Source organism: Anabrus simplex, chromosome 3, assembly GCF_040414725.1.
Source record: "Anabrus simplex isolate iqAnaSimp1 chromosome 3, ASM4041472v1, whole genome shotgun sequence".
Taxonomy (NCBI): Eukaryota; Metazoa; Arthropoda; class Insecta; order Orthoptera; family Tettigoniidae; genus Anabrus; species Anabrus simplex.
In genome coordinates this window covers 505517904-505545418 of record NC_090267.1, presented here as the reverse complement: position 1 = coordinate 505545418, position 27515 = coordinate 505517904, and the positions used below count along the sequence as shown (strand labels likewise).

General features: G+C 39.7%; 1 protein-coding gene across 3 annotated transcripts in view; it reads right to left on the bottom strand.

Annotated features, from left to right (window-relative positions):
- Nucleotides 1-27515, bottom strand: part of thoc7 (THO complex 7) — a 97065-nt gene that overhangs the window by 31196 nt on the left and 38354 nt on the right. Inside the window, exon 1 of one of the 3 annotated variants that reach the window (XM_067143672.2) lies at nt 7865-7960. The exons of the other annotated variants lie outside the window; for them this stretch is intronic. Within the exon in view, the coding sequence (XP_066999773.2) occupies nt 7865-7890 (26 nt within the window). The 5' untranslated portion in view covers nt 7891-7960. Of the gene's footprint in view, nt 1-7864; nt 7961-27515 lie in introns of those variants that run through there. 3 annotated transcript variants of the gene reach the window in all.

Genomic DNA, 27515 nt, shown 5'->3' with positions numbered 1-27515 from the left:
AGTTGTCTACTAGTCTTCTGTTCTAAGTCAGGTATGAGAAGACACTATTATTATTATTATTATTATTATTATTATTATTATTATTATTGGTTGCGTAATCGTCCTGCCGACTGGCAGATATTCTGCTAGCAACTTGTTCGCGAGATGAATGATAGAAGTCCCAATCCATGGCTTCTTAGACATTTTATAGCCTCCGGGACCATACCCCATGTTCTGGAAGCTTGTGGAAACCGGTGTATGTGACTACCGATCTTTCCGTAGTTCTAGCCAATCAGAGTCTGTATCCAAGAGACCTTCTAGTACCTTCTTACTGTGTTCATGGAGTTGAGCTATGCTCCGGTCAACATGACAAACTTCTCTGTTGCTCAAGATTTCTCAACGTGCACGAAATATGACTTCTATTAAATTTTCATTTTCATGAATATAATTATTTTACAACCCTTCTTATTACCAGGTATGCCTATAGGTATGCCTACACCTGTCTTCTGGCCTCTATTATTGACTGATCCTAATATATCAGGTACAGCAATTCCTCCTACGTTCCCTGGGATTCGATCCTCGGAGGGAATAGCAGTCCTGAGTTAAAGTCCCTGGGAGGACACGACACCTCCCTCCCCTGGGGAGAAATGAATGCAAACATCCCTTGCATTCATTTTGTTACTTACAAGTTATAATAGTCACAAATTATAACCTCTTGGAGCTTACACTCCTATTAGTAGGACTACGCTGTGGCAATGTCTCGTTCAGTAACACCCGTGACTCAGGTGTTTCTATTAATTCTAACTCTGATTGCAAGCCCGGCTCACTGGGGGCCCTTCCAATGGCCCGGGGTTGCCAAAATTGGACTGTAATGTCTTCGTCCGACATCTTTGGCTTTCTGTTGGCAGTAATTACATTCTGATATATACAGAGATTGGGACAGTGTTCCTTGTAGTCATCAATGCACTTGGATTTATACTTACAGCTATTACAACAGCCACAACAACAACACAATATTACTATCATTAGTACTAAAACACTCCAAGTTATGATTGGATACACACTTAAGTACCTTAATGCCATGTTATGTTCGAGTTCAGTCTCTTGCTGTTGCACTAAACGTTCGACTTCACTGACCTTTTGACTGGTCCATTTTAAGCCATCTACATGATTTAAAAAAAAAAAAATTACCTAGAGTTACTCTGTTTAATTCAGGAATTTCACTGAGTTTTATACTACTGAAACTCTATTCACAACAATCATATTCAAGTGCAATTTCAGCAATAATGTCCTTCTTCATGGTGGAGTTTATAATCCCTGAACTTGGTATTTTACTACTCTGTATTTTACTATCTATGGAGTATACAGTACACAAATCCATGAAACTTGTTATACCTAGGCCATACAATTTTACATCACTAGTAGATTCTTTACAAACACATGTCACTTGGGTTTCATTTGGGGATATATAAATGTTTTTATTATCATTCACAGGGATCCAAGTGAGCTCAAAGATTGGCAATACCCTTTTTTCACTGTCTTCGGGGAGGTAATTCACACCTGTTAACAAACTGATTATACAAGGTCTCTTGGTAATTACATTTCTTAGTGGAAAATTATATTTATATAGCCTTTGATTGTCATCTATTAACTTGCACTGTTGCACTTGTCCTTCACCTAATTGTGCATACGTTTGTTTCTCCTTGTCTAGGATTACATATACTCTCAGAAAACGTATTCCTTAATACCAATTTTATATTCTTGTCGAGCTGAATACCGGATCTGTGAAGATTACAAGATTATTTTGTGCATCTACAGAATAGTGGTGTTAATGAAGCTATGTAATATAGAGAGAGACTTTCAAAGGTGGTTAAATGAAGAAGTTATATCATTTTCAAAATCATGCTTTCACGTCTCTGCACAGTATTAAATTACAATTTACCGTTAGTCTTTATAGCTATTGTTGAGAGTGAAGGAGAATTTCCTGTTGTGTATGTTATCAGGAACTCAACGAAGACTTCATTAGTTATTCAGAACATAGAAAAATGATGAACTCTTCTCAGAAGAACTCTTAAGATTTCACCTTACTTTTTCCTGCCTGCTGGCTCTTCAGAAGTGTGTGCGCGTGCGTTTTGTATTCAGGAATCATTCAAGGCAAATATTTTCGCACTGCAAGATGTGTGTTTAAGGTTATTTCTAATATGTATAACTTTTGCTTTCTCAACGATTCATTTGTTTCGTCCCTGTTTTTATCTCTTCGTAAGATGTGTACCGTTTAATGTAACACCTTGTGTAAAAAATTGGGTTAAATGAAGAAGTTACATCATGTTCAAGATCATGAACACGTCTCTGCACAATATTTAAAATGCAATTTACCGTTGGTCTTTATAGCTATTGTTGAGAGTGAAGGAGAATTTCCTGTGTGTATGTTTATCAGGAACTCAAGGGAGACTTCATTAGTTAGTCAGAACATAGAAAAAATGATGAACTCTTCTCAGAAGAACTCTTAATGTTTCACTTTACTTTTTCCTGCCTGCTGGCTCTTCAGAAATGTGTGCGCGTGCGTTATGTATTTCAGGAATCATTCAAGGCGAATATTTTCGCACTGCAAGATGTGTGGTTAAGGTTATTTTTAATATGTATAACTTTTGCTTTCCCAACGATTCATTTGTTTCTATATTCGTCCCTGTTTTTATCTCCTCGTAAGATCTGTATTGTTTAATGTAACGCCTTGTATAATATAAATGTCTACATGCTAGCCTATTTCCCACATTTTGGCTGAAGATGACGCCAAACAGCGTCGAAACTAGTTCCAAGTGTAAATATATGTTGTAAATAATCTATAACATTTTTGTATTGAAAAGGTGGACCCTTTTAAGTTTCCTATCTTCCATTCTCAGTTCAATACGGACAAAAATGAAATTCTTAGATTTAAATTTAAACTTTTTCTTCCTGTCGGTATACAAAGTGGTTGGGATTGTTCTTTATTTTAGTAGGGAAAGGAACACATTTGTATAGGGAATACTTAATTCCATTTGTCAGTGAAAGCCTTAAAATATATACCAAAGAGTCTTTTGTTAGGTAAACGGTCACTGATGAAATTTGATATGTGAGGTACCCATAACTCTCTCTTATCTCTACTGGCAGATCATAACCCTTGGGAAATTCCCCTTGTACCTTCTTATAAGCTTTTCAGGATATCATCATGACTAAGAATTCTTACTTGTACTAGTCCTAATCGAGCATTTACTATACTATCTAAAATTATTTGATAGTGCTGATGCAGCTGAACTAACACACCTTGTAATTCTATTACGTGTTTATTTAACATTATCTGAAATTCAGAATGTCGGAAGGCCTATGAAATTTGTAAGGTTTCATTCTGCACGTACGTCTTTAGTTGCTCAAAATTTTCACTTAATTTCAATTCGTTAGTTGTGACATCATATAGAGTGTTGTTAACCGACTGAAGAGTGGATCTTACTACTACTAATTGTTCCTTTGTTGATTTTCTAAGGGATAATTATTCCTGCTGCAGCTCATTAATTTTACCTTGGTAAAACCTCGTGTCCTCTTCATCGAGGGTTCCGAACAATGTCTTAGATATGATTCCCACTACATTAATTAGTCCCCTTTTACTTTGTTTACTGTCCAATTCTAATACCTTTCCCTTTTCAATTTTCTTTATTATATCTTTTAATTCCTGTATACGTGCCAATTGTAGTTCTACTAGCCTTATGTCGTGTTGGCATGATAAGTGCATTTCTTTTTCAATATTAATACAAAGAGTCTGGGTCCTTTGTAAATTCTTACAGGCTAAATTGTACATCTGGGACAACTTATTTAACTGGACGTACGTAATTAATGTCCACTCTGTGATATACAGTCTTACTTCTCCCATATCTTCAAAGTACATGCCTGGCAGCATGTTATCGTAGGGAGTTATCTGTAGGTCTGACGGCTCGCCGGCAGCTACCAGCGTTATCAGCAATAGCAGGGTCGCCGTCCTGGACATCATGCCTGTAATTTGAATACGGTCTCTCTTATCCTTGGCAAGCTGACTTCCTATTGTCTTACGTCTAGCTTGTCTTATATTTGAGTTAGATAATCACAACGCTTAGGTGTTAACACAACAGGCTATCACTATTCATCCCTGAATGACCTTCGAGTTTTCCTCGCTGTATTACTGCCTTTACTGACCGCACGGTGGTTGCGGTGCCGTGGGTCTCGGGTTTGGTTCTATTCTATGAATGTGGTATTAAATTCATTTTTCCTTATTAGTCTCACGGCAACCTTCGGTAACATGAGTCCTGAGTTCATAAGAGCCCTTTCCAATACAATCTTGGATGCAGAGTATGGCTCTTCTTTACCTGGCTCTCCATAAGCACTCAGGTAACTACCCGCCTTACGGGGTCTTCTCAAGGGGTGACTCCCAGCCAAGGGTGGCTCACCTTCTGCCTTCAATCCTCTGATAGGAGACATAGCGTTTCCGGTCTAAGGTAACAGCTATGTAATTTGAAGGTCAGAATTTTACCTTGAGGGTAATGTCTTGTGGGGCATATGTTCCCCAGTTATTCATTCTGCGCAGAGTGGCACAGAGTTGCGTGGTGGAGGGTTCTGTTCTTGTCAGAGATCGCACAGTTCCTACTACATCATGATAATGCTTTTTGGGAAAATTCTAGTATTTTCTAATACCTTGTTCTATGTGAACGTAGTTGCTCATCCTATAAGTTCATAATAACAACAAAGACATGGTTGTAGTTTACAATCCCCCTTTTTAGGTGGATTCCACGCACTGCAGAAATCGCACCTCCTTGGGTAGCCACCGGCCCGGTGGTGGCATACCCCCACGTGGAATCCGTCCCACGGGAATTCACACCTCCCATAAGGCGCCCGCATTCGTGCTATAAGGACTAAATGCAAGGCCGCTCACTATGAGAATCCATTTGTCGCCTCCTACGATAGGCTGGATCGAGTCGTGGTACTATTCTGGTGTAGGGTTGCTCGTGTTAATCCCCGGTACCACACTGGGTTTTTCCGTGTACCTTACTAACAGCACTCATTCCATTCTCTCCCTTGTGAGAGAATTACTGTATAGCTTAATTCCTTGGCATTGATCAGTGACTCTGTGACTATCTATTCACAATTTCTTACCTTTTCATATTGGTAATTTAAATGAAGTTTCCTTTCTATCATGTTGTTCAATAAGACACTAGGTTGCGCATTTGCAATACCCCTATTAACTTGGAACTGACTTTTAAGCCTTCTACTTTCACTATATGAGTGAGCCTTGTGCTCAGCTCAAGACCCCGTGGGTCAAGCTTGGCGAGGGTTGACATTTAGACTCACAGCCTTGCCACTGTGGTCTTTCCAACAGATACCGAGGATCGTGCACTGTTTGACGTCCCGTACCAATAATCTTCGCTCTAAAATTTCTGGGTTAAATTTCTAACATTAATATCCCTAATTTGGAACGTGGCCTGACTGGGTATTTTATACTAACCCTATCAGCGGCCATCGAAAGTTCACATTGTCGTTGGGGTAAAGGGAGCGTAATTTACCACGACCTAAATTAGAGCCAATTAACAAATATCTATGCCCTTTCTAATTAATATACAGCTTTAATCTATTCTTGTGGACTATGGTTTGCTTTCCTTGCTTATTCAACTGAAGCGTGCAGTTCACACCGTTTACCTTCATGATCTTGTATACGCCCTCGTCTTAGGGCATCATTACGGAGTAATACTAAGTCTCCTTCCTTGAAAGAAACTTCGTTCTGCGATTCATCATACCGACACTTCTCTAGCTCTTTACTCTTAATTAGAGTTTTTCTAGCTATCTCTTGACTCTCCCGGAGTCGCCGAGTTAATTCTTCTACCACATTTTGATACTCATTGTAAGTTTGCTCAGGTTTTCTCTGAAGTACACCTGGGATATTGGCCTTTCTTCCAAATATCAATTCAAACGGTGTGTATCCAGTGCTAGTATGTCTGGTGGTATTATACACAAACATAGCCATTGGGAGATACTTATCCCAGTCATTCTGAGAGTTATACACATAATGTCTCCGAAATTCACCTAGCACTCTATGTGATCTTTCTAGACTTCCGTTCGATTGTGGGCAGAAAGCGGCTGTGTGTACCTTCTTAATTCGTAAGGTTCGACACAGTTTCTTAAACATGTCCGCCATAAAATTCGCCCCTTGATCGGTTAAGATCGTTCCTGGTATTCCAAAGACACTGATTACATTATTTATCAGAGTTCTGGCTACTGTTTCTGTGCTCTGGTCTGGCATTGCACTCACGACCAGGTATTTTGATAACTGGTCCTGACAGATGAGTATATATCGATTTCCGGCCTCTGTCAAGTCCAGAGGGGCTACGATATCTAATACGACCTTATCAAACACCGTGGCTGGTGAGTCTGTTATTATCATTGGCGCCTTTACTTAATCTTATTCTTTTGGCAAGAAGGACATGAACGGATATAGTTTTCTATGTCCTTATGCATCCCATCCCATTGGATGTGGTCTTTCACCCTAGCATACGTCCTGGCAATGCCTTGGTGACCTCCGACCAGCGAAGCATGCGTTTCTTCGATTATGTTCCGTTTTTCCTGCTCTGTTAGCTCGGACTTTGGTTCGCTTGTAGCAGGTGTTCCTACTTCATTCTCAGGCTTTGTCACCTCTACCGAAGCATCCTCAGATTCAGAGCTGAGTATATCTGTCTGCTCGCCTTCCCCGTTCGACCTTGTGTTAGGAGTCTACGTCCTTTCGTTACTTCGTTCCCTACTGCCTGCCGTGTCCGGCTCTTGGCCTTCAGAGCTAACTATTCTCACTCCCTGTTCAGAGATAGCAGGAATTCTGCTCAGGGCATCCGCGTTGCAATTACGCTTGCCCTCTTTATATACAATATCAAACTGTATTCAGCTAACTTTAGCTGAAATTTCAGTAGCCTAGAAGATGGGTCTCGTACATTGAGGACCCATTTTAACGGTTTATGGTCGATCACCACTGTGAAATGGCGACCAAACCAATAAGAACGGAAATATTTCACATCGAATACAATGGCCAGTGCTTCCCTTTCCATGGAGCTGTAGTTCCTTTCTGCCTTATTTAATGTCCTACTGGCATAAGTCACTGGCAAGTCCTTGCCTAACAGACCCTGAGACAGTATAGCACCTAATGCATCCCCACTTGCGTCTGTGGTTAGAATGAATGGCTTTTCAAAGTCAGGGTGGTTTTTCAATGAGTTTCTGCTTCAGCACTTGGAACGCATGTTCCTGCTGTTCTGTCCACACACATATGGTATGTCCTTCTTTGATGATGCTTGTTGTTTTAAGGGGCCTAACATCGAAGGTCATCGGCCCACGACCTTCTTTAGGAGCTCGTACGGTGGCTTCGCTATCTTATTGTAATTAGGTATGAACCTACGGTATTAACCTACAACCCTAAAAATCCCTTCAACTGTTTTGTGGTAGTGGGTTGTAGAAAATCCCTTACTGCTTGGATTTTCCTCTCATCAGGTTGGACTCCATCCTTTGTAATGACGTGACCTAAAAAGGTGACTTCGGTTCGTAAGAACTCTCACTTGTCCGTGTCGTACGTACGACGCTGCAACTGGTGTAAAACCTTCAATTATTATGTTTAATATATTTTAATATAGTTATAGAAGGCTAAATTATCTTTTATTAAATGTTAAATATGATAAATATATGATTTCCCTGTAAATATGTAGTATAAAATTGTATAACCTCAAATACATATCGTGTATTGTTTAACCTCAAAATCTATAGAGTCGAAAGCGGTAGAAAATTCCATAATGTTTGTATGTTAGACTTATTGTACTATAATTTGGTATATATATGAAGGGTTCTGGAAACTTACTGTAAGGTTTTATTATCCAGATACATGTAGAGACATTACGAATGTTGTAGATATTTCCATGTACATTTTAAAATATTGAAGAAACGTACGAGTACCCGTTCGACTAGCTGGTCGATCGATGTTTCGAGTGTGTTTCATTAGAGTGTTGTAAGAACTCTTCCAGAAGTCGATCATTCTAGATGGTTGATCGAATAGTATAAATATCGAGCTGTCAAATCAGTGAGACAGTCTGAGTATTGGGCTCAAGTGAGTGAGGCGGTGAATTCAAGAGGGAGTATGTTATAGTGCGCACGTCAGTGTTGTCGATATCTGTAACGGTCAGAATCGACTTCAGGGTAATCTGCTATTGAGTGTTGTATATAGTATCATTTGCTAGTGTGTATAATTGTGTGTTGTGAATCCAGCAGATGCAGCTCAGCTACAGTCCTCACTTAATGCCCTCTCGAACTGGTGCCGTACTTGGAAACTTATCCCCAATCCACAAAAATGCAGCCACATGACCATAACACTACGTAAATCTCCTCTACCGACATCATATTACCTACTCGACAAGCCCACCCCCACCACCGTGGTTACGCAACAGCGTGACCTAGGTGTAATATTCGATACAATATTACAATTTAAGACCCATACAGAAACATATACAACCAAGGCTATGAAATTACTAGGCATTCTCTATCGCTTCACGGAAATTTCTGACCCCATTGCTCTTCGTCACTTCTTCCTCACAATCGTTCAACCTCTCTTAAACTACTGCTCTCCGATTTGGACAACAGCCGCCCCCTCCAATACTAAGCAGTTAGACAGAGCAGTGTCCTTCTTTGCTGCAATTGTAAAGAACAGAAACCCCAAGCTCAGAAATCGGTATACGCAGCAGGTATTAATGGCAATTAATGTGTCACCGCTGCACATCAGGTGACAGGTAGCTGACCTGAGTTTCCTCCACGAGATCTTAAATGGACATTACCGCTCGGAACATCTTGTCTCACTCTTCTCTCTCCGCGTTCCTTCCCGTTCCACCAAAACCAAAGACCTTCTCCACATTCCCCACACTCAGCACTCAATACTTCAACGATCTTTCCTAATCCGCCTCCCAACACTCTTTAACAATATTAATAGGAGACAAGAGCTTGATATAGCATCAAATAAACGTGTATTCGAGAGGTGTGTAAATAGTATGTTAAAGATAAGTTGATGTGAAGGGATTATACAACCATATTGACCCACGACGACTTGGCTATGAAAATGGACATTCTCATGGTTTTCGATTTGGACAGTTATAAGCAGGATGTGTACCTGACCTTGTTATATTTTGTTATGATTGTTATATTTTATTATGAAAGTTTACGTTTGTTACATAGTCTGTTGACAGTGCAAGTGAAATTTGCTCAGTGTAGCTGTATCTCGTGCTTCGTGAATAAATAAACACAGTGTGAATAAAGTCATTTATACAAGGCAGTGAACATGTTCTTGTGTGATATTTATTTACGTCAAATTCGCAACGTAGAACGATATCCGGTCCTACTTTCAAGTTGGCTTCTCTCAGCCGTTGAAATACGCCTCGAAGCTTCTGGTTATGGTCCTTTATCGAGCTACCATAGACGATGACGTCGTCTAAATAAAAAAGGCATTTTATGTCTTCTAGCCCTGTCAGTACGGTTTTCATTAGCCGCGTAAATGTTGCGGGGGTGTCTCGGATCCCCATGGGCATCCTTAGGTACTTGTAATGTCTCCCTAGTGCAGAGAATGCAGTCTTTTCTCTGTCTTCGGGCTTCAACGTGACCTGATGATAGCCATGCGCTAGATCCATGGTGGAGAAGTACCGTGCTTTTCCTAGGGCACCTAGTATTTCCGTAATTAACGGAAGCGGGTACGCTGTACCGATTGTAACCCGGTTTAGCTCACAGAAATCAACTACTAATCAAAATTTTTGCTTCCCAGAGGCGTCCATTTTCTTGGGAATCAGAAGAATGGGTGAGGACCATGGAGAAGTAGAAGGAGCTATAATTTCATAATTTAGCATTTTGTCAATTTGTCTACCTATCTCTTGGCTTCGGGCAATCTATATTGCCGTAGATGTATGGGAGGCTGATCTGCGGGTGTCGGAATGGCACGTTGCAGCACATACGCGTGCGCTAACTTATCACCTTCCAAGTAAAATACATCTTGGTAGGCGGTACAGATCGCACATATCTCTTCGCGATCCTTAGGTGCTAAATGATCTAAACGCAACTGCTCTCACAGTTTTTGAACCCTAGACTTGGTAACAGGAAAGCTGGTCTCCGCTTCTTCACCATTGACATTATTATTATTGTTATGGAGTTTTCCGTGGTAGTTAGAGGTGAAAGAAGGTGCGGGCGGGAATAGGTCTCAACTTACGAAATTAAAGTTAATTTAAAATTCAACAAGGTTATATTTTCTTTTCAAGATCAAGAAATAACAATTACAACAGGAACTTGGTTATATAGCAACAAGTTAAGAAAGTACAATTACAATTTATTAATGTGTATTGGGCTCCGAGTTCTAAAACACAATCCCTGAGCAATGAGCCCAACTTTACTTATACACAAGGTTTAACAAAGGGGCAGAAAACCCCAATCATGCCCCGGAGCACTCGCTCCCTATAACTCAGTAAAGCCTGCTCGAGGCACACAGAAATCAAAATTTTAAGAAAGAGCAACCCGCTCTTAAAGTTCAAGCCTATCAAAGGCCACACCAAACTCCACCTTCAAGTTGACCTCCAAGCACATGAAAACAGGGGTAAAAATACCCAACCTACTGAGGCCTATTCATTAAAGAAACAGGAAAATTACATGGCCTCCAAAATACCAACTTGAGAGGAGGCGTCCTTGCACTCCTAATACACTTTATTTAAAACCTATTTGGCACTAGGCCGCATATGCAAGGGCTAATCCCATACTAAAGAGGTGACACGATAGGAAAACTTACTACATTACGAAACGAAGAAAAATGGTTGAGAAAACGCAGTCACCTCAAAAACAATATGAAATGGAGCTCGAGAGGGTAGGCACTCTCTATCCCAATTTGTAGTTTAAAGAGATAGAATTTATACCAAGAGTCTTTTACATTTTAAAGGAAAGTTACATGATAAAAGTTTCGAACCCGCCCCGAGGGTTAAACTGCTGAGCTAGCAAGAAAAGAAGTTATTAAAAGGCCATTACCTTATGGATGAACCGCTGCCCGACGAAAGAGGCGCTTCCCACCCCCTGCTACATAATTTACACTTTGAGAGATGTTACTGAAGTGGCGCAGAGACCCGAAAATCAGCAGTTTATATACCCTCGCGGAACATTCGAGACCTTTCATGAATAATAACACCCGCCCACAAGCTTTTTATTGGACGGCCAAAAGATTACAAGTCAAAACTGAAGAAGACATCTAGGATTGGTGGAAAATTAATTACAAAAATTACTCATTGGTAGAATTCAAAACTGGGGGAAAGACAAGGGTTATACAGCCAACCTAAACAATGATAGAAAGAAATTTAACAAAGAACAAACTTATGCATACTAGAATTCTTCAAAAAAAAAAAAAAAAAAAGTTCTTTCACTTCGCACTAGGGTGCACCGTGTATTTCTTCAGTAGTGCCATCTAGAAGAGAATGTTCACACTTCTCACTACAGAGAAAACAAAAATAAATCGAAAAAGACACAGTTCAGAACGCTTCAAAATTTACAGATAGCGACATCTTCTGATAACCTTTAGAATTAACATGGTTGTTAGAGTTCAGGCTTCCTCCAGTAGAGGAGTTTCAACTGGCGCAAAGTTTGAATTAGCGGCGTGGAAGTGTACCGCCTGGTACAATTATTATTATTATTATTGCCGTTCTCCGAGTGCTCTTGCGTTCCGCTGCTTGTTCAAGATAAGGCGGCTCGCTCGACCTTATTTACTGCAGTGGGTGATTCAGCTGTCTCATTCCTTACAGCGTGAAGTTCCAACACTGGACTTAGTAATCTCCAAGTCTTATCAGCAGTGTTCAACATACCGGCAATAGCCATCTTTTTACTTGGTCAGGCACTCTGCTAAGTAAATGCTCTGTCTTACTTCTTGCTTTTCAATAAGGCCTTCAGTATTCTATTTATCTACTTCGATAGCCACTATCTTTTCAGTTCGGGGTTCTAAAGTGACCCACATGGCTTCCCGTGCACCAAAGGGATATTTCTTTCCTGCTATTAGCGCATACCCATCCTGGTAATTTAATATACTATTATGCAGGACATCCTTTCCAATGATCCCATCTTGTTTCAGATTGAAATCATTACCTACTAGGTGGAATTCTAGAATTTTTCCTCCTATTGGGATTTGAACTTCCCCTTCTTGAATACTACGTCTCCACTGATACCTCTCAGCTGGAGGGTCTCCTTTCGATTCACGAAGACGTCTTTAGGTGCACACTTTTCCTTGAGGAGAGATACATCGCTACCTGTATCTATTTAAAATCTAACAGGGTCTCTCCGACCATCTAAATCTATCAAGATTGTGCTTTCGGTCTTGGATAATTCTGCTGCGGCAGGACTTGATACCTTCGGGGTTTTCACTGCTGTCCCTTGCTCGTGACCCCTTGTTAGTTTAACGTGTCCCGGGTATTGAACCAACAGTCCTCGCTATCGTGAGACCATCGCTTACATATCATACACCGTGATTTACGGCAGTGATTGCGCATAGAAGGACTACCCGGCTTGTCTTGGCTATTTTGTGTCGCACTAGCCTGGACTACTCTCTGGCCCTTTCCTTGAGGGCTATCTTGAGCCTCTCGGCTTCGTTTGGCGGTACATTGCCACCGTAAATGTCCTTGCCTCCCAAAGCATAACACCGTTTACGTGCACATCCACGGTCCTTATTACGTCATGGACACTCGGGCCTCTTATGACCCACTTCATTGCACTCGTAGCATCGTATCATGGGCTCAGTTCGCCCCTTTTGATGCTGTTCCCCGCACATGCTGGGATTGTACCTTGGATGGTACCTTCGTGGACCTGACTATTTTTACTTCACCGGTAGTAGGTTTCTCTTGGTCTCTTAATTTCTTTCTACATTCTCGCTCCTTATGACCTAGTTTTCTGCAATACGTGCACTTAAGCGCCGGTGTGTCAGACATGGATCTTGGCCGGTCGCACTCTTTTGCGATATGCCTTCTTGCTTACCTTTGAAGCAAGTCACCAGGGCATATCAGGATGTGCCTTGCGTATTTCCCATTGTTTGACGTCGCCCTGAGTTGCCTTTAGAGCTGCCCTTGGTAGGCACTACCTGCCAACTTTCCTTATGAAGGGTTCTAGCTGGCTGTGGCTTGTATAAGGCTTCACGCTCTTTTTGAGAGAGCAGTAATGCCTCTTCCAGTCTGGCTGTACTTACAGCCTCTTCGAATGTTATCGGATCTCGGTCCTGCACCTTGTGCTGAATTCTCCTATTTCGGAACCCTTGCGTGAACCCGGCAATGGCTATTTTAACTATCAACCGGCACTGATATTCACGGTCTTCTATCTGTTCTTCCTCTAGAATCGCGTTCCTAAACACAACAATTTTTTCAACTTCGTGAGCCCATTCTGCCACGGTATCCCTAGTTCCCTGCTTGGACTGGAATAACTTGCATAGATACAGTTCTAATGTGCCGTGTTTGCCATAATATTCTCATAAAGCACTCTTTGCATTCCTCCAATTTATAATATCCCCCCGTGATAATAACTTCTCGCGAGCTGGACCCATTATCTTTGTTAGGATATATTTAAAGAACAGTGCCTTCTCACTGGGCCGTACCATGCAGTGTGCGGCTTCTACATTCGCAATGAATTCGCGGAGGCGTTCCGGCTTACTGCCGTCAAATTCATGACCTATTAACTTATGGCCTTCTGCTGCCGATATAAATAATCATTCTTCTGCATGCACACTACCCGTATCGGATCCTGCATCACTAACATCGTCTACCAAATTACCCATTTCACTTGACTCTGCCATCATAGTAAGAGAAAGTTACAAGCACTCACCCTTAAGGTTGATTGGTGTTGAAGACGGGCTGGAGCCTCGGTCTCCGGTTGCTGTCTGCTACCGCACACTGGGCTGGCTCAGTAGGCTGTTGTTCCCATGCTGCTGGCACCTCTCACTGGAACAGGAACTCTGCTGGGCCGTTACTTCTGTCTTGAGCTAAGCCTCTTCTGCAGGGCTTTAAAATAATTCGTCTCCTCTGCTGAGGTTGTCTGCTTCCTACCCCACATCTGACACCAAAATTTTTTGTCTTCTGTTATGACAGACAGGAGTTGAGCTGGTAGGAAAATGTCAGATTGGTTGGATCATTCCCAAGCGGTAGGAACAAACAGGTAGGGAAGTTTCAACTAATGTGAAGAGAAGGAGGAAGTCGAAGTGGATTCCCACGAAGATAATGTGTTCTGATATGTAGAGTTAATTACATTATGTACACTACATACATTAATTGCAAGACTTAATGTTGGCAAGTCTTGAGCGAGAAGTTGTCTACTAGTCTTCTGTTCTAAATCAGGTATGAGAAGACTTATTATTATTGGTTGCGTAATCGTCCTGCCAACTGGCAAAGATTCTGCTAGCAACTCGTCCGCGAGATGAATGATAGAAGCCCCAATCCATGGCTTCCTAAGACCTTTTATAGCCTCCGGGGTCACACCCCATGTTCTGGAAGCTTGTGGAAACCGGCGTACGTGACTACCGAACTTTGCGTAGTTCTAGCCAATCAGAGCCTATATCCAAGAGACCTTCTAGTACCTTCTTACTGCGTTGACCTATGCTCCGGTCAACATGACTCACGTCCTGTATGACAAACTTCTCTGTTGCTCAAGATTTCTCACCGTGCACGAAATATGACTTCTATTCTTAACTTTTCAATTTCATGAATATAATTATTTTACAACCCTTCTTATTACCAGGTATGCCTATAGGTATGCCTATATCTGTCTTCTGGCCTCTATTATTGGCGGATCCTTATATATCAGGTACAGCAATTCCTCCTACGTTTCCTGGGGTTCGATCCTCGGAGGGAATAGCAGTCCTGAGTTCGAGTCCCTGGGAGGAAACGACATTGACACTCATTTATTCATTTCCAACACTGATGTATTCATATTAGAATATTAGGCAGAGGCATTTGTAAATGTTTAAACTTTTCTCAGAATTCAGGACTGTCAACCGTGATTCTTACTGCATACACGATTGCATATTTGGAGTAGTTTTCTCTAAATAGTGCATATATTTTGTCTTGCTCCTGTTAGGGCTTTGTTTAATACTAAATTATCATGGAGCCTATAATGGCATTTGTTAAGATGTGAGGATGCTTATGAAACAAGCAGTGTAGATTTAATACTAAGTTTTTACAATATACACTGCCTGACAAAAAGAAATTTAAGCACCCAGAAGGAGTGGTCCAATATTATCCCATTTCAGTATACATGCATACCATTGATGTGTGAGTAAATGATTAGATTTACAAGGATCTGTAATGTGTAGAACGCCCACCAGATGGCAATGCCCTGTTGTTGATAAGCTGTTACCAGTCAACTGCTATGAGTCAGACAGTTAAGCAAGATGTGCAGAGAGGACTACGTACAGTACGAAGCACCTGCTATGCCTCGCAGACGTGTTAGACAGCCTATCCACGAATTTACAGCATTTGACAAGAGGCCGCATTGTGGGACTGCATGAGGCTGGTTGATCATATCGTGTAATTGCCAGACATGTGGCCCGATGTTGGACTCAATGGCTACATGAAGGCAAGCAGTCACGTCGTGCAGGTTCGGGTCGACCAAGGAACACCACCCCAAGGGAGGACCATCACATGGTGCGCCAAGTATTGCGGGATCCCATAACTTTGGCACCCGCCATTCGCGAACATGTACTGGCGACGCTACAACATCCTATATGTTCCCGCACACCGACTCGACAACTGGCATCTGCCGGACTGGGGTCCTACCGCCCCATGTGTCGGTTGCCATTGACAGCAAAACACCAACGCCTGTGTATGGAGTGGTGCCTTGACTGGGGGGCATGGACAGAGGATGACTGGCGTCTCATCATGTTCAGTGATGAGTCCCGCTTCTCCATAACCTCCAATGACCATCGTGTGCGGGTTTGGAGGCATCGATGGCAGAGTGCAGATCCTGCCCATAATGCGGAAAGACACAAAGGCATAATTCCTGGCATCATGGTGTGGGGAGCCATAGAATATGTGTTCAGGTCACCTCTAATAGTGCTTCGGAAGACTTTGACGGCACAGCGATACGTCACAGACATTCTGCATCCACACGTCTTAACTTTTTTGGCATAGCACCCTGGGACAGTGTTCCAACAAGATAATGCACGATCACACACAACACGTGTGTCTATGGACTGCCTAGAGCATGCTGAGGTCCTCCCGTGGCCAGCAAGATCCCGGACCTCTCCATCATTGAACACATGTGGGATGATATTGGAATGGGACTCCGTCCTAGTACCAACCTGCGGAATGTGAAGGGACAGCTGCAACAACTGTGGACGAGCTTGCATCAGGAGAGGTTCCACAGGCTGTTTGACACCATTCCAAACCGCATAAGGGCAAGCATCGCGGACCGGGGTGTGCGACACCCTACTGACCTGGCGCCAACATTCCACTGGAAATGCCAACGGCCTTATCTCTTCCATCCTATATTGTGATCAGTTCAATAAAGGCAGATGGTCTTTCAGCATATGTAGTTCCATTCACTTGCACCCACTCCTTCTGGGTGCTTAACTTTTTCTTGTCAGGCAGTATACCTGTTACTTTATAGAATTCTATCTGTAAACATGAACATCAGGAGTTTCAACTGTCTTAACAGTTACTGATAGTTGTTTAATTTAAACAAGAATCTGGGTATTATTTGTCTGTTTTAATAGTATAATACACATATTGTACATTTCTGTAATAATTTAATCACAACACAAGTGAAAGTGAATTTACTGAATAGTATCAGTACATAGAAAGTAGATCATTGCTGCAAAAACAACATATCCATGCTAAGGAAAAGTTTATATTATTAATGTAACATGACAGCAATTTACAATGAAATGAACATGTAAATCATAAAATCATTCATAAAATCTACATCTTTATCTCCCAGCAGGCTAAAGTCTGATGTCCAATGACATGATCCACTTCACTGCTCTTGGCATGGCATCCAGCAGTTCATTCCAGCTGCCTTGAAAATGTCTCCCAGGGAATTCTTCAATAACGCGGGTCACTGTCTGTTGTGAGAATCCACAGTCACACATTGAGGAGTCTACTATTCCCCATTTGTGCAGCGTGGCCTTAGTTCGGGCACGACTAGTCCTCAAATGGTTCAATCAGCACCAAGTTCCTCTAGGTAACTAAAGTCGAGGAAGATATGTGGGATCATTGAGCTGTTGGTGGCTGAAGTCTGGGACTCCTTTATGCTGGCTAATGGTCCAGAATGGTTGGTTTCCTTGACTTGAGGAGAAGGCCTGGTACATTGAACAGTTTCTTGGAGTCGCTGTTGCAAGAACTTCAGGTTACTGCAGTTCTCCCGTTCTCAATTTTTTTTTTTTTTTTTTTTTTACGAATTGCTTTACACTGCACCGACACAGATAGGTCTTATGGCGATGATGAGATAGGAAAGGGCTAGGAAGTGACCATGGCCTTAATTAAGGTACAGCTCCAGCATTTGGCTGGTGTGAAAAGTGGAAACCACAGAAACCATATTCAGGGCTGCCGATTCTGGGGTTCAAACCCATTGTCTCTCGAACACAAGCTAACCACCATAGTTTCTCGTTGGCTCTTTTACCAGAATTTGACAATGGTGTGACAAACGTCTACAGCTTGTTTCACAGTAACTTATCTTCACTACAGTATACTCAAATCAGGCTCATCATCATTCCCTAAAATTTCTAAGTATAATTTTTCATGAATTCCCCATAAGAAATTGAGGAAGAGACATGATGAATAAGCACCTTAATTGAACAAGGAAACATTAAGAAAATAACTGTGGTTTATGGATGATAGCCTCACTGAAACATAGTGTTTTATTTTTTTTAAGGCAAATCAATGTCCCAATTGAGAGGTTTGATGGAAAAATGACATCAGTAGGAAAGTCACTTTCTGAGAAAATGGCTGATGAAACAGAGATGTAAACTCTTGTGTTAGGAAACATTTTCTTAGGTTTATATATCATAATTATTTTAAATATTTGATATTTTCCATTTATATTGCACTGTATACTTGTCTTTTAGTTGCTATATAATTTTAAAAGATGTTACAGAGGTCATATTTCATCAATTATTTTTGTTTATTATACATTTTTATTTTGTACATTGCACAGTTTATACCTTGAACAAACAATAACATAGGACTTTAGTTTTAAGCTGTTAACAAAGAATTAGCTAACAATATGAATATAGGCACTTTTTAACTGCAAAGACAAATGTCTATCAGTCAGCTTTACCCTCAACCTGCCACAGCACTGACTAAAACTTGCATCCAGAGCATAAAAGCAATTGAATATCAGTGTTCCCACAGCAGTTTTTGTGACAGTATTTTGTAATGTTGGCAAAGTGTTCTTTACTGATTATGTCACTGTTGTAACTTTTGTATGACCTACTCTGTGTTTTTCTTCTCCCCATAAGCTTTCTGCCAGGAGTCCCCATCTTTGTCTGTTGCCCTTTTTAAACGGTAGGATGAGGATTCCTTTTCTCCAATCTTCTGGGAATTTGTTTCCTTCCCAGATCACTGACAGCACTCTATATAGCCAATTTATGCCTGGTATGCTGCCTTTATTGTACATGAGACGAGATCAAAACCTCAGGATTTCCCTTTGCGTGCTCTAGTGCTGTTTTGATTTTCAAGCCATGTTAATGGGGTTGGGTTTTTCTGGATTTAATGTATTCTACAGCTGTTGGTGGTGGTGTTATCTCCATCTCCATTTAACAACATGCTGAAGTACGTCTTCATTTCGTCTCTGATCCCTTCCTCTGTTCTTATCATACTACTATCATTTGTTTCCGGTTCAAGGATATTTCCACATTCAATTCTTTTACCTTTTACTACTTTATATAGTAGCCTCCTATTTCCTTGACAGTCTTCCTCTATCCTGGCAGTAAAGTCATCCCAGCACTTTTTCTTTTCTTCTTGGACTAGTTTTTTTATATATATATATATAGCCAACGTCTTGTTCCGATATTCCTTCAATTTCTACCTCATTTCTTCCACTGCCCATTTTTCGTTTTATTTGATATAATTTTCTTTTATTGCTGTCTTCACACAGTCATTCCACCAAGGTGTTTCCTTCTCTTATGGTGTCGCACTTGTTTTCCCACAGATTTCCCCAGCTTCCTTTACAAGAGTTTCTTTGACCAAGATCCATTCTTCTTCTACCCCTTTAATCGCATTTTTGGGTAATTTACTTGTTATCTTTGCTTGGGAATTCTTTTTTCTCCTCTGGGTTCTTAAACAACTTCTCCTTCACAAAGATAAACATGTACAGACATATGTCAACTATGCGAAAGATAGGATCATCCAGGTGAGATTATGAGATGGAAATATGCATCACATTTATTTAAAGTACTAGCTCATGTATCCGTGCTTCGCTACGGGATTCTCAGAAAGACTGTCTTTGTGAAGTTTTCCTACCTGAAGTCAACATAGGTCACTGCAAAAAAGGCAGTAGGAATGTAGCGATTAAAAGCAATGTTATCATATAAACTACTCGTTCAAATGAAAAACCGCACATTTTCTCACTTTTAACGAAAAGTATTACAGTGCCGATCTAACAGTCCAAAGTCCCAGTGCAGGAATGACCAGGCCGCAGATAGCCGTGAATACTCCTCTGCCATTATTCATGTAAGTGTGCACACTGCTCATTCCAATCAGTGCCACCGAGTACGGAATGAATAGCTGGAATGCTATGATGAACCAGTGTGTTACGTACCAGTAGTATCAGAAAATTTATGAACTAGAGGAAGGGGATGCTAAAGAAGAACGTTATGTAACACCCCAGTTACTTCCCCCCAATATTCAGACAGGCTGTTACACTCGGTATGATCAGGCGAATTGGTCGTACGGTTAGGGACGCGCAGCTGTGGGTTTGCATCCAGGAGATAGTTGGTTCGAACCCCATTGTCGGCAGCCCTGGCGAAGGTTTACCGTGGTTTCCCATTTTCATACCAGGAAAATACTGGGGCTGTACTTTAATTAAGGCCACGGCCGCTTCCTTCCCACTCCTTGCTCTTTCCTATCCCATCGTCGCCATAAGACCTATCTGTGTCAGTGCAACGTAAAGCAAATTTTAAAAAATAATCGGTTCGCAGCAGTAATATCATCTATCAGAAATGAGTAGCAACAGGAGAGACAAAGCACATCACAACACACAATGGTCAACGTAATGTTACTGTTGATCAATTTTATGAGCTATCTGTATTGTAGGCCTTCACATTTAGTTTTCTTTCGACTCTGTGATACTAGGGTGTCTTATAATATTATTTATAATGTAGACTGTAGTTCCTTATTCCCCGAATTTACATACCGATTTTCATTGAATTCTGTTCACCCATTTCCTCGTGACTCAGCGCTGATATGGACTTAAGCAATAAAACTCAAAATTCATGAATATCTCTTATTATAGCCGGTACGGTAAAAATGTATAATGATCAGAAATTTAATACTATATAACTTTAGTTATGTAGTATTTATCGATAGGGCCAATAATAACAAATATTTGAAAATAACCACCATTTCACTCAGTGTGAATAAAATTATTTACAGCCTAGATTGTAGTGACTTATTCCCTGACTTTGCATACCGATTTTCATTAGGATAGGACCACTAATAGCATAAATATTTAAAAATTAAAAATTTTAGGCCTTCCCCTCAACTACCATTTCTCTCAGCGTGAATAAAATTATTTATAGCCTAGATTTTTATAACTTATTTCCCGACCTCGTATACCGATTTTCATTAAATTCTCTTCAGCCATTTTCTCGTGATGCATGTACATACATACATACATACAGAAATTACGGAAAATTAAAAAGAGTATTTCCTTGTTACTGTGGACAAGACCGATACATAAATACTATACATTCATACATACATACTTTATCAATAAAGACTGTATGCCTTTCAGCATTCAGTCTGCAAGCCTCTGTGAATTTACTATAAGTCACCACAATCGTCTATTGGCAACTAGTGCTGTGGCCTCATTTAGTTCTACACCTCTTATCTTTAAATCGTTAGAAACTGAGTCTAACCATCATTGTCTTGGTCTCCCTCTATTTCTCTTACCCTCCATAACAGAGTCCATTATTCTCCTAGGTAACCTATCCTCCTCCATACCCCTCACATGACCCCACCACTGAAGCCGGTTTATGCGTACAGCTTCATCCATCGAGTTCATTCCTGTAGCTTTTATCTCCTCATTCCAAGTACCCTCCCGTTATTTCTAATTTATGAATAAGACATCCTGAGTCCACCCAGCTTTCGCTCCCGTAAAGCAAAGTTGGTCTGAAAACAGACCGATATAAAGATAGTTTTGTCTGGGAGCTGACTTCCTTCTTAATGAATACTGTTGATTGCAACTGCGAGCTTGCTGCATTAGTTTTACTACACCTTGATTCAATCTCACTATATCACCATCCTGGGAGAACACACAACCTAAACACTTGAAATTATCGTCCTGTTCTAGCTTTGTATCACCAATTTGACATTCAATTTTGTTGAATTTCTTACCTACTGACATCAATTTAGTCTTCGAAAGGCTAATTTTCATACCATACTCATTGCACCTATTTTCAAGTTCCAAGATATTAGACTGCAGGCTTTCGGCACAATCTGCCATTACGACCAAGTCATCAGCATAGGCCAAACTGCTTATTACATTTCCACCTAACTGAAGACCCTCCCTGCCATTTTATACCTTTCAGCAGTTGATCCATGTAAACTACGAACAGCAAAGGCGAAAGATTACAGCCTTGTTTAACCCCTGTAAGTACCCTGAACCAAGAACTCATTTAACTATCAATTTTCACCGAAGCCCAATTGTCAACATAAATGCCTTCCATTGATTTTATTAATCAACCTTTAATTCCATAGATTGCGAACATCTTTTACCTCGGTACCGTATCATAACTTTCTCTAGAGTTACGAAACATAAACACAACTGCCTATTCCTCTCGTAGCATTCTTCAATTACCTGGCGCATACTGAAAATCCGATCCTGAGAGCCCCTCTGTGGTCTGAAACCACACTGGTTTTCATCCAACTTCCTCTCAACGACTGATCGCACCCTCCCTTCCAAGATGCCAGTGAATACTTTGCCGGGTATACTAATCAATGAGATACCTCGATGGTTGTTGCAATCCTTCCTGTTTCCTTGCTTATAGATAGGTGCAATTACTGCTTTTGTCCAATCTGAAGGTACCTTACTAAAACTCCATGCTTATCTTACTACTCTATGAAGCCATTTCATCCCCGCCTTCCCACTATACTTCACCATTTCCGGTCTAATGTCATCTAATCCTGCTGCTTTATGACAAGGGAGTTTATTTACCATCCTTTCCACTTCCTCAAGCGTAATTTCACCAACATCATTTTCCTCCTCCCCATGAGCTTGGCTGTTCGCAACACCATCAGGAAGATTTCCTTTTACATTGAGAAGATGTTCAAAATATTCCCTCCACCTCTCCAGTGATTCCCTGGGATCTATTATGAGTTCACCTGAATTACGCAAAACACTGTTCATTTTCTTTTCCCCTCCCTTCCTAAGATTTTTCATTACTGTCCAGAAAGGTTTCCCAGCTGCTTGACCTAGCCTTTCCAGATTATTATCAAAATCTTCCCACGACTTCTTTTTGGATTCAACAACTATTTGTTTCACTCTGTTTCTTTCATCTACGTACAAATCCCTGTCTGCCTCGGCCCTTGTTTGGAGCCATTTCTGATAAGCCTTCTTTTTATGTTTACAAGCTGCTCTCACTTCATCATTCCACCAAGATGATCGCCTTTCCCATCTTTACACACAGTTGTTCCTAGGCATTCCCTTGCTGTTTCTATTACAGCATCCCTGTATGCCACTCTTTCTACGTCCTGAACCTGCTGACTGTCTACTGTTCAAAACTTCTCACTAATCATATCCATGTACTTCTGTCTAATTTCCTCATCCTGGAGATTTTCTACCCTTATTCGTTTGCAGACAGATTTCACTTTCTTTACCCTAGAGATACTTAGTTCACTACAGATCCGACACGGGTCTGTATCATTATTTATAAGTTTCATATTCCGTATTGATTGGATTCTAATAGACAAGAAAAATGTGCCACAGATCAATACATTTATTGTGAATGAATTATTGCACTAGTACCGGTTTCGGCCTATCTTGGCCGTCATCAGCTAGCACACAAATTTACAGTCATTAGACAAAATTACAAAGATGTTACGTTAGAGCATCCGGATGTCTAATGAAAAATGGAAGTAAAATATATTGCAGTATGTTGCGTTAAAATAACTCTGATTAAAAGTAGTGATGGTGTTAAACTAAAACCTATTGATTGAGCATGGACATGAGTACATAAACACATTAAAATATATATGCCACATCATAAGACACTAAAAATTATAGTACATTAAACACATTAAAACATGGTATATTTTAAAAACGTCTATTAAAATTTGAGTTCATGTTGCGTTGCATTCATTCTTCAATCCTCTTGTGGGTCTTGTGTTGATTAAGTTGTATTAGGTGAATATCGAGAATGTTCTATGGGTGATATACTTTGTATTGATATGTTATAAGAACTCTTGTCATTAAAAATTGAAAATTGAGTACTGTGCAATTCAACTGTTGATGTAGTCAGGTAAGATTTGTATATACAGCAATATAGGGTTTAATTTTAGAGCAGTTGGTGGTGACACCTCTCTCGTCTATGCACGTTATATGGTTGTTATCTGTAAAGAAAAGCTAATATGAGTATAGCGTATTGTACCGTTTTCATCGTCCTGATAACGGAATAAAGGTTGTCACACGACATTAAAAGTTTGCCATGCACGGTAATGAGATCGCGAAGATTACGTAATTGGGCCATACATCTGAAAAGAACGCATATATTACGTGAAATAGGCCGTGATTTCAGAATATATATAATACGAACGTAAAAAATCAAGAAGGCCATGCACGTGACGGCAAAGATGTTTATTTGGCGAATTAAGTATGCCTAGATCACGGAGTGAGACGGAAAGTTATAAAGGATCCATGCGGCCGTGATAAAATAATAGAAGGTTTTTAAAATTGTTAAAAAAGAAGAAGTAGGTGAACAATAAAAAAAAATCTGTTACGCAAAACTACGTAAATTTATCCACGAGAAAAAAAAAATCCTCGCATAAAGAAGAAGGGAGATATTGCAGTTATTACGGGCTGAAGAACCTGCAAAGCGAAGAAATATTTGAATCACACCTATATTTGAACAAATATCGTGACGGAAAATCAGAGCAAGTTGAAAAATATCCGAACAGTAGTCGTAGTATAGACCGAAGGCCGTTACGAGAAATCAAGTCGAGTTTAACGCATTATAGGTTGATTAGCTGGACAAAAGAAATTTTTTAGAAAGCTAACTTGATGATTTTTACCTGTTAAACTGCCGCAAGGAATTAACATTGAATTACTGTCTTAATAACCTGAATCAGAGATATAAACTAGATTCTCATTCTCAAGAGTATGGACCTGAAATTAATTCCCATTTTGGAAATGTTTCTTTCACAGATGACTGACGGCTACAACATGAGAGGCTAAATCGGAGATGGAGCCGACTTTCCGACGTAGACCGCCCAGCTGTTTCTACTATCCCGGGTCCCAAAACTACAACCTGATGGTGACGTAACGGAGGATGGAGACGATCTACGCAGTCCTAAGATGTCAACATCGAAGCCGAAGCCAGTCATCTAACGTAAGCGATCGCAAGATAAGTTCCAAAGAATTACTTTATTATCTTGAAATTAATATGCAGTAAATATAGTATTCATATATCTGTAGTGAACATTGGTATGTTGTTTTTACGTAGTTCTTCGTGATAAAATCTCAGTCGATGCCATCTTTGCAATGAGATTGTCCTTGTTGACTTATTATTATGGGAATAGGTATTTCTTCCAGAGTTTACAATCAATGTCATAATATAGGAATGTTTATAATTGAACAAGGAGAGATTTAGAATGTGATTTTCAACCATTATGGGATTGAAACATCATATACAAAGAGACGTATCCCTAATTTAATATTTTTAAAGAAGATAGTTGATTTCTGAGTAACTAATATCTGGTTGCTGTTACGACGCGATGACAGAGTAAATATTAACTTGTTTGGTTTATATATGTGTTTCATTTTCAGGATAACGTGTTTATGTGTATTATATATGAAATCTAACCCAAAAGAGTACCGTTGCAGTACATTAATGAGATGTTAAGATGATTTGCCGTTGTGTTGGAAATGATAAATGTTTATGTAGGGAAGTTATGATTTGAGTGGCATGTTGATGTGGATTTACGAATAATTATTTGCTGAGATATGTTTGTGGGAATGAATAATGATATATTATGGTAATTAATATTGGTAAATGGAGAGATAGATATGCTTATGGATAATTTTGGCGGTAAATACGGCGTATTACTGGCCAATGGTGATGTTTGACATATGCGGCAAGATATTAATATGGTAATGCGAGATATATTGGGTTAGTGGTACACGAATACAATCAAATACATCGCAGATTTCGTATATGGGTTACCGTAAACTGTCTTCATATTAAATATCCAAGTAAGAAATAAAAGAAGGGAAACTTGTTGTCTTCATAGATAATATATCAACGTTGTACTGAATATTATTTGAAGTTTGATGTCGAGAATGTATTTAATTCATAGAACAATTCCATAATTTAAATCTCTACCACAATTAGATAAAATAGGTTACCAAATGCATTCCTACGGAATTTTTGATATCTGATTGGATATTGGTAAAACTATAAATCATGTTAGGTATAATTTCTATTTGAACTACGATTATAATTATTCTTTACACGATACCTACATTTAATTTTAAGGTGTTATTTGAATATTTTAACCAAATGACATGGTCAAGGTGACCAATATTTCTCATTTAATGAACGATATATATTTGAAATAGCCATTTTGAGCTGATATATATTTGGAACTTACTTGCGATCGCTAACGTTATAACATCGAAAGAAACGCGTGATAGTGACAGAATATCAATTTGATAATGATGAAAATAAGCATTTTTTTAAAAAGAAAGAAACAAGAACTGATGGACTCAGATTATGCATATTTATTATGAAGTTTAATAAGGCTTAGGGACTTAGATTTATTTTTAACCCAAAAATGTTATACTACGTTTTCAATAGAAAGAATATGTACTTTCAATTTATGTAATTAAGAGAATTAATCCTTTATTTTTGTGATGCGCATAATCGATGCTAGAGGAATAGTTGAATCTGATCGAAGATAGATTAAATTAAATTTTTCTTTTATAGAGAGGAGGAAGATAATTGATGTTGATAAATATTATCAGATTTTCTTTTATGATTCTAGAATCATGAAATAAATTATAGATTATCCAATTTAGATGTTATTATTTTAGGAGATAGGCTAATATCATTATGATATAAATGATTTTGAATTTGTTCATTTAAAAAAAAAATTTATTTATTTTCTTTTCTTTTCTTCGAATGATTGGACTTGGAAAACTTGATATTGATTCTGGATGATGAATGGTATCGATGGTAATTTATTAAAAAGGAAATGTGGTGTCTCAGTTGATCTCACGTAAAAAATAGTACGGTTCGCATAAGCAATTTAATTATCCCTGAGAGGTGTCGCGTGGCAATTTAAGGTTTATCATATCAATAAATGTGATAGGAAAAATGAAGATTACGATATCGCTTAAAGTCTATGATGCGGTAACTGTTTATACAAAGAATATTAGAAGCGAGCATAGCTACCGACACTTAGCATCATTTTTATTATATGCATTCATCCATTTAATGATCTGTAGAAGTGATGGATGGTTGAGGGGAAAATAGCCGGAGCAATTGATAGGTCGCCCAATATGGTGCAAGAAAGAAACCCCCTCAGGATGGTGCAGTATGTATGAAGGAATGCCTGGATGTATGTGTGAAATGAAAAGAGTACTTACTGTTGTTGCTGTGGACGTTGTGTACCGATATGTTTGGAGATTTGTTGTGTTCTGCTACGAGTACGTCTGGGGCTCATGTTAGGTGTGTGGAGGGATGTTGGTGGAGGGGATGGAGGAGTGGCTATTGTGAAGGTAGGGGCGGGTTTAGGTTTGTGATTCGTCGGTTTGTTATGACGTGTGTTTACTAATTTGAGATAGTCATTTTTTATTGCAGGAATGACTTTGTCAAAGATGATACTGGTTTTCTCCGTAATGTCGTTAATGTTATGATTGGGGTTAGGGTATTGATCCAAAGAAATATAGAAATCTTCGCCCCCCCCCCCCCCCTGCTCAACATAACCGAAGATTTCTATATTTCTTTGGATCAATACCCTAACCCCAATCATAACATTAACGACATTACGGAGAAAACCAGTATCATCTTTGACAAAGTCATTCCTGCAATAAAAAATGACTAT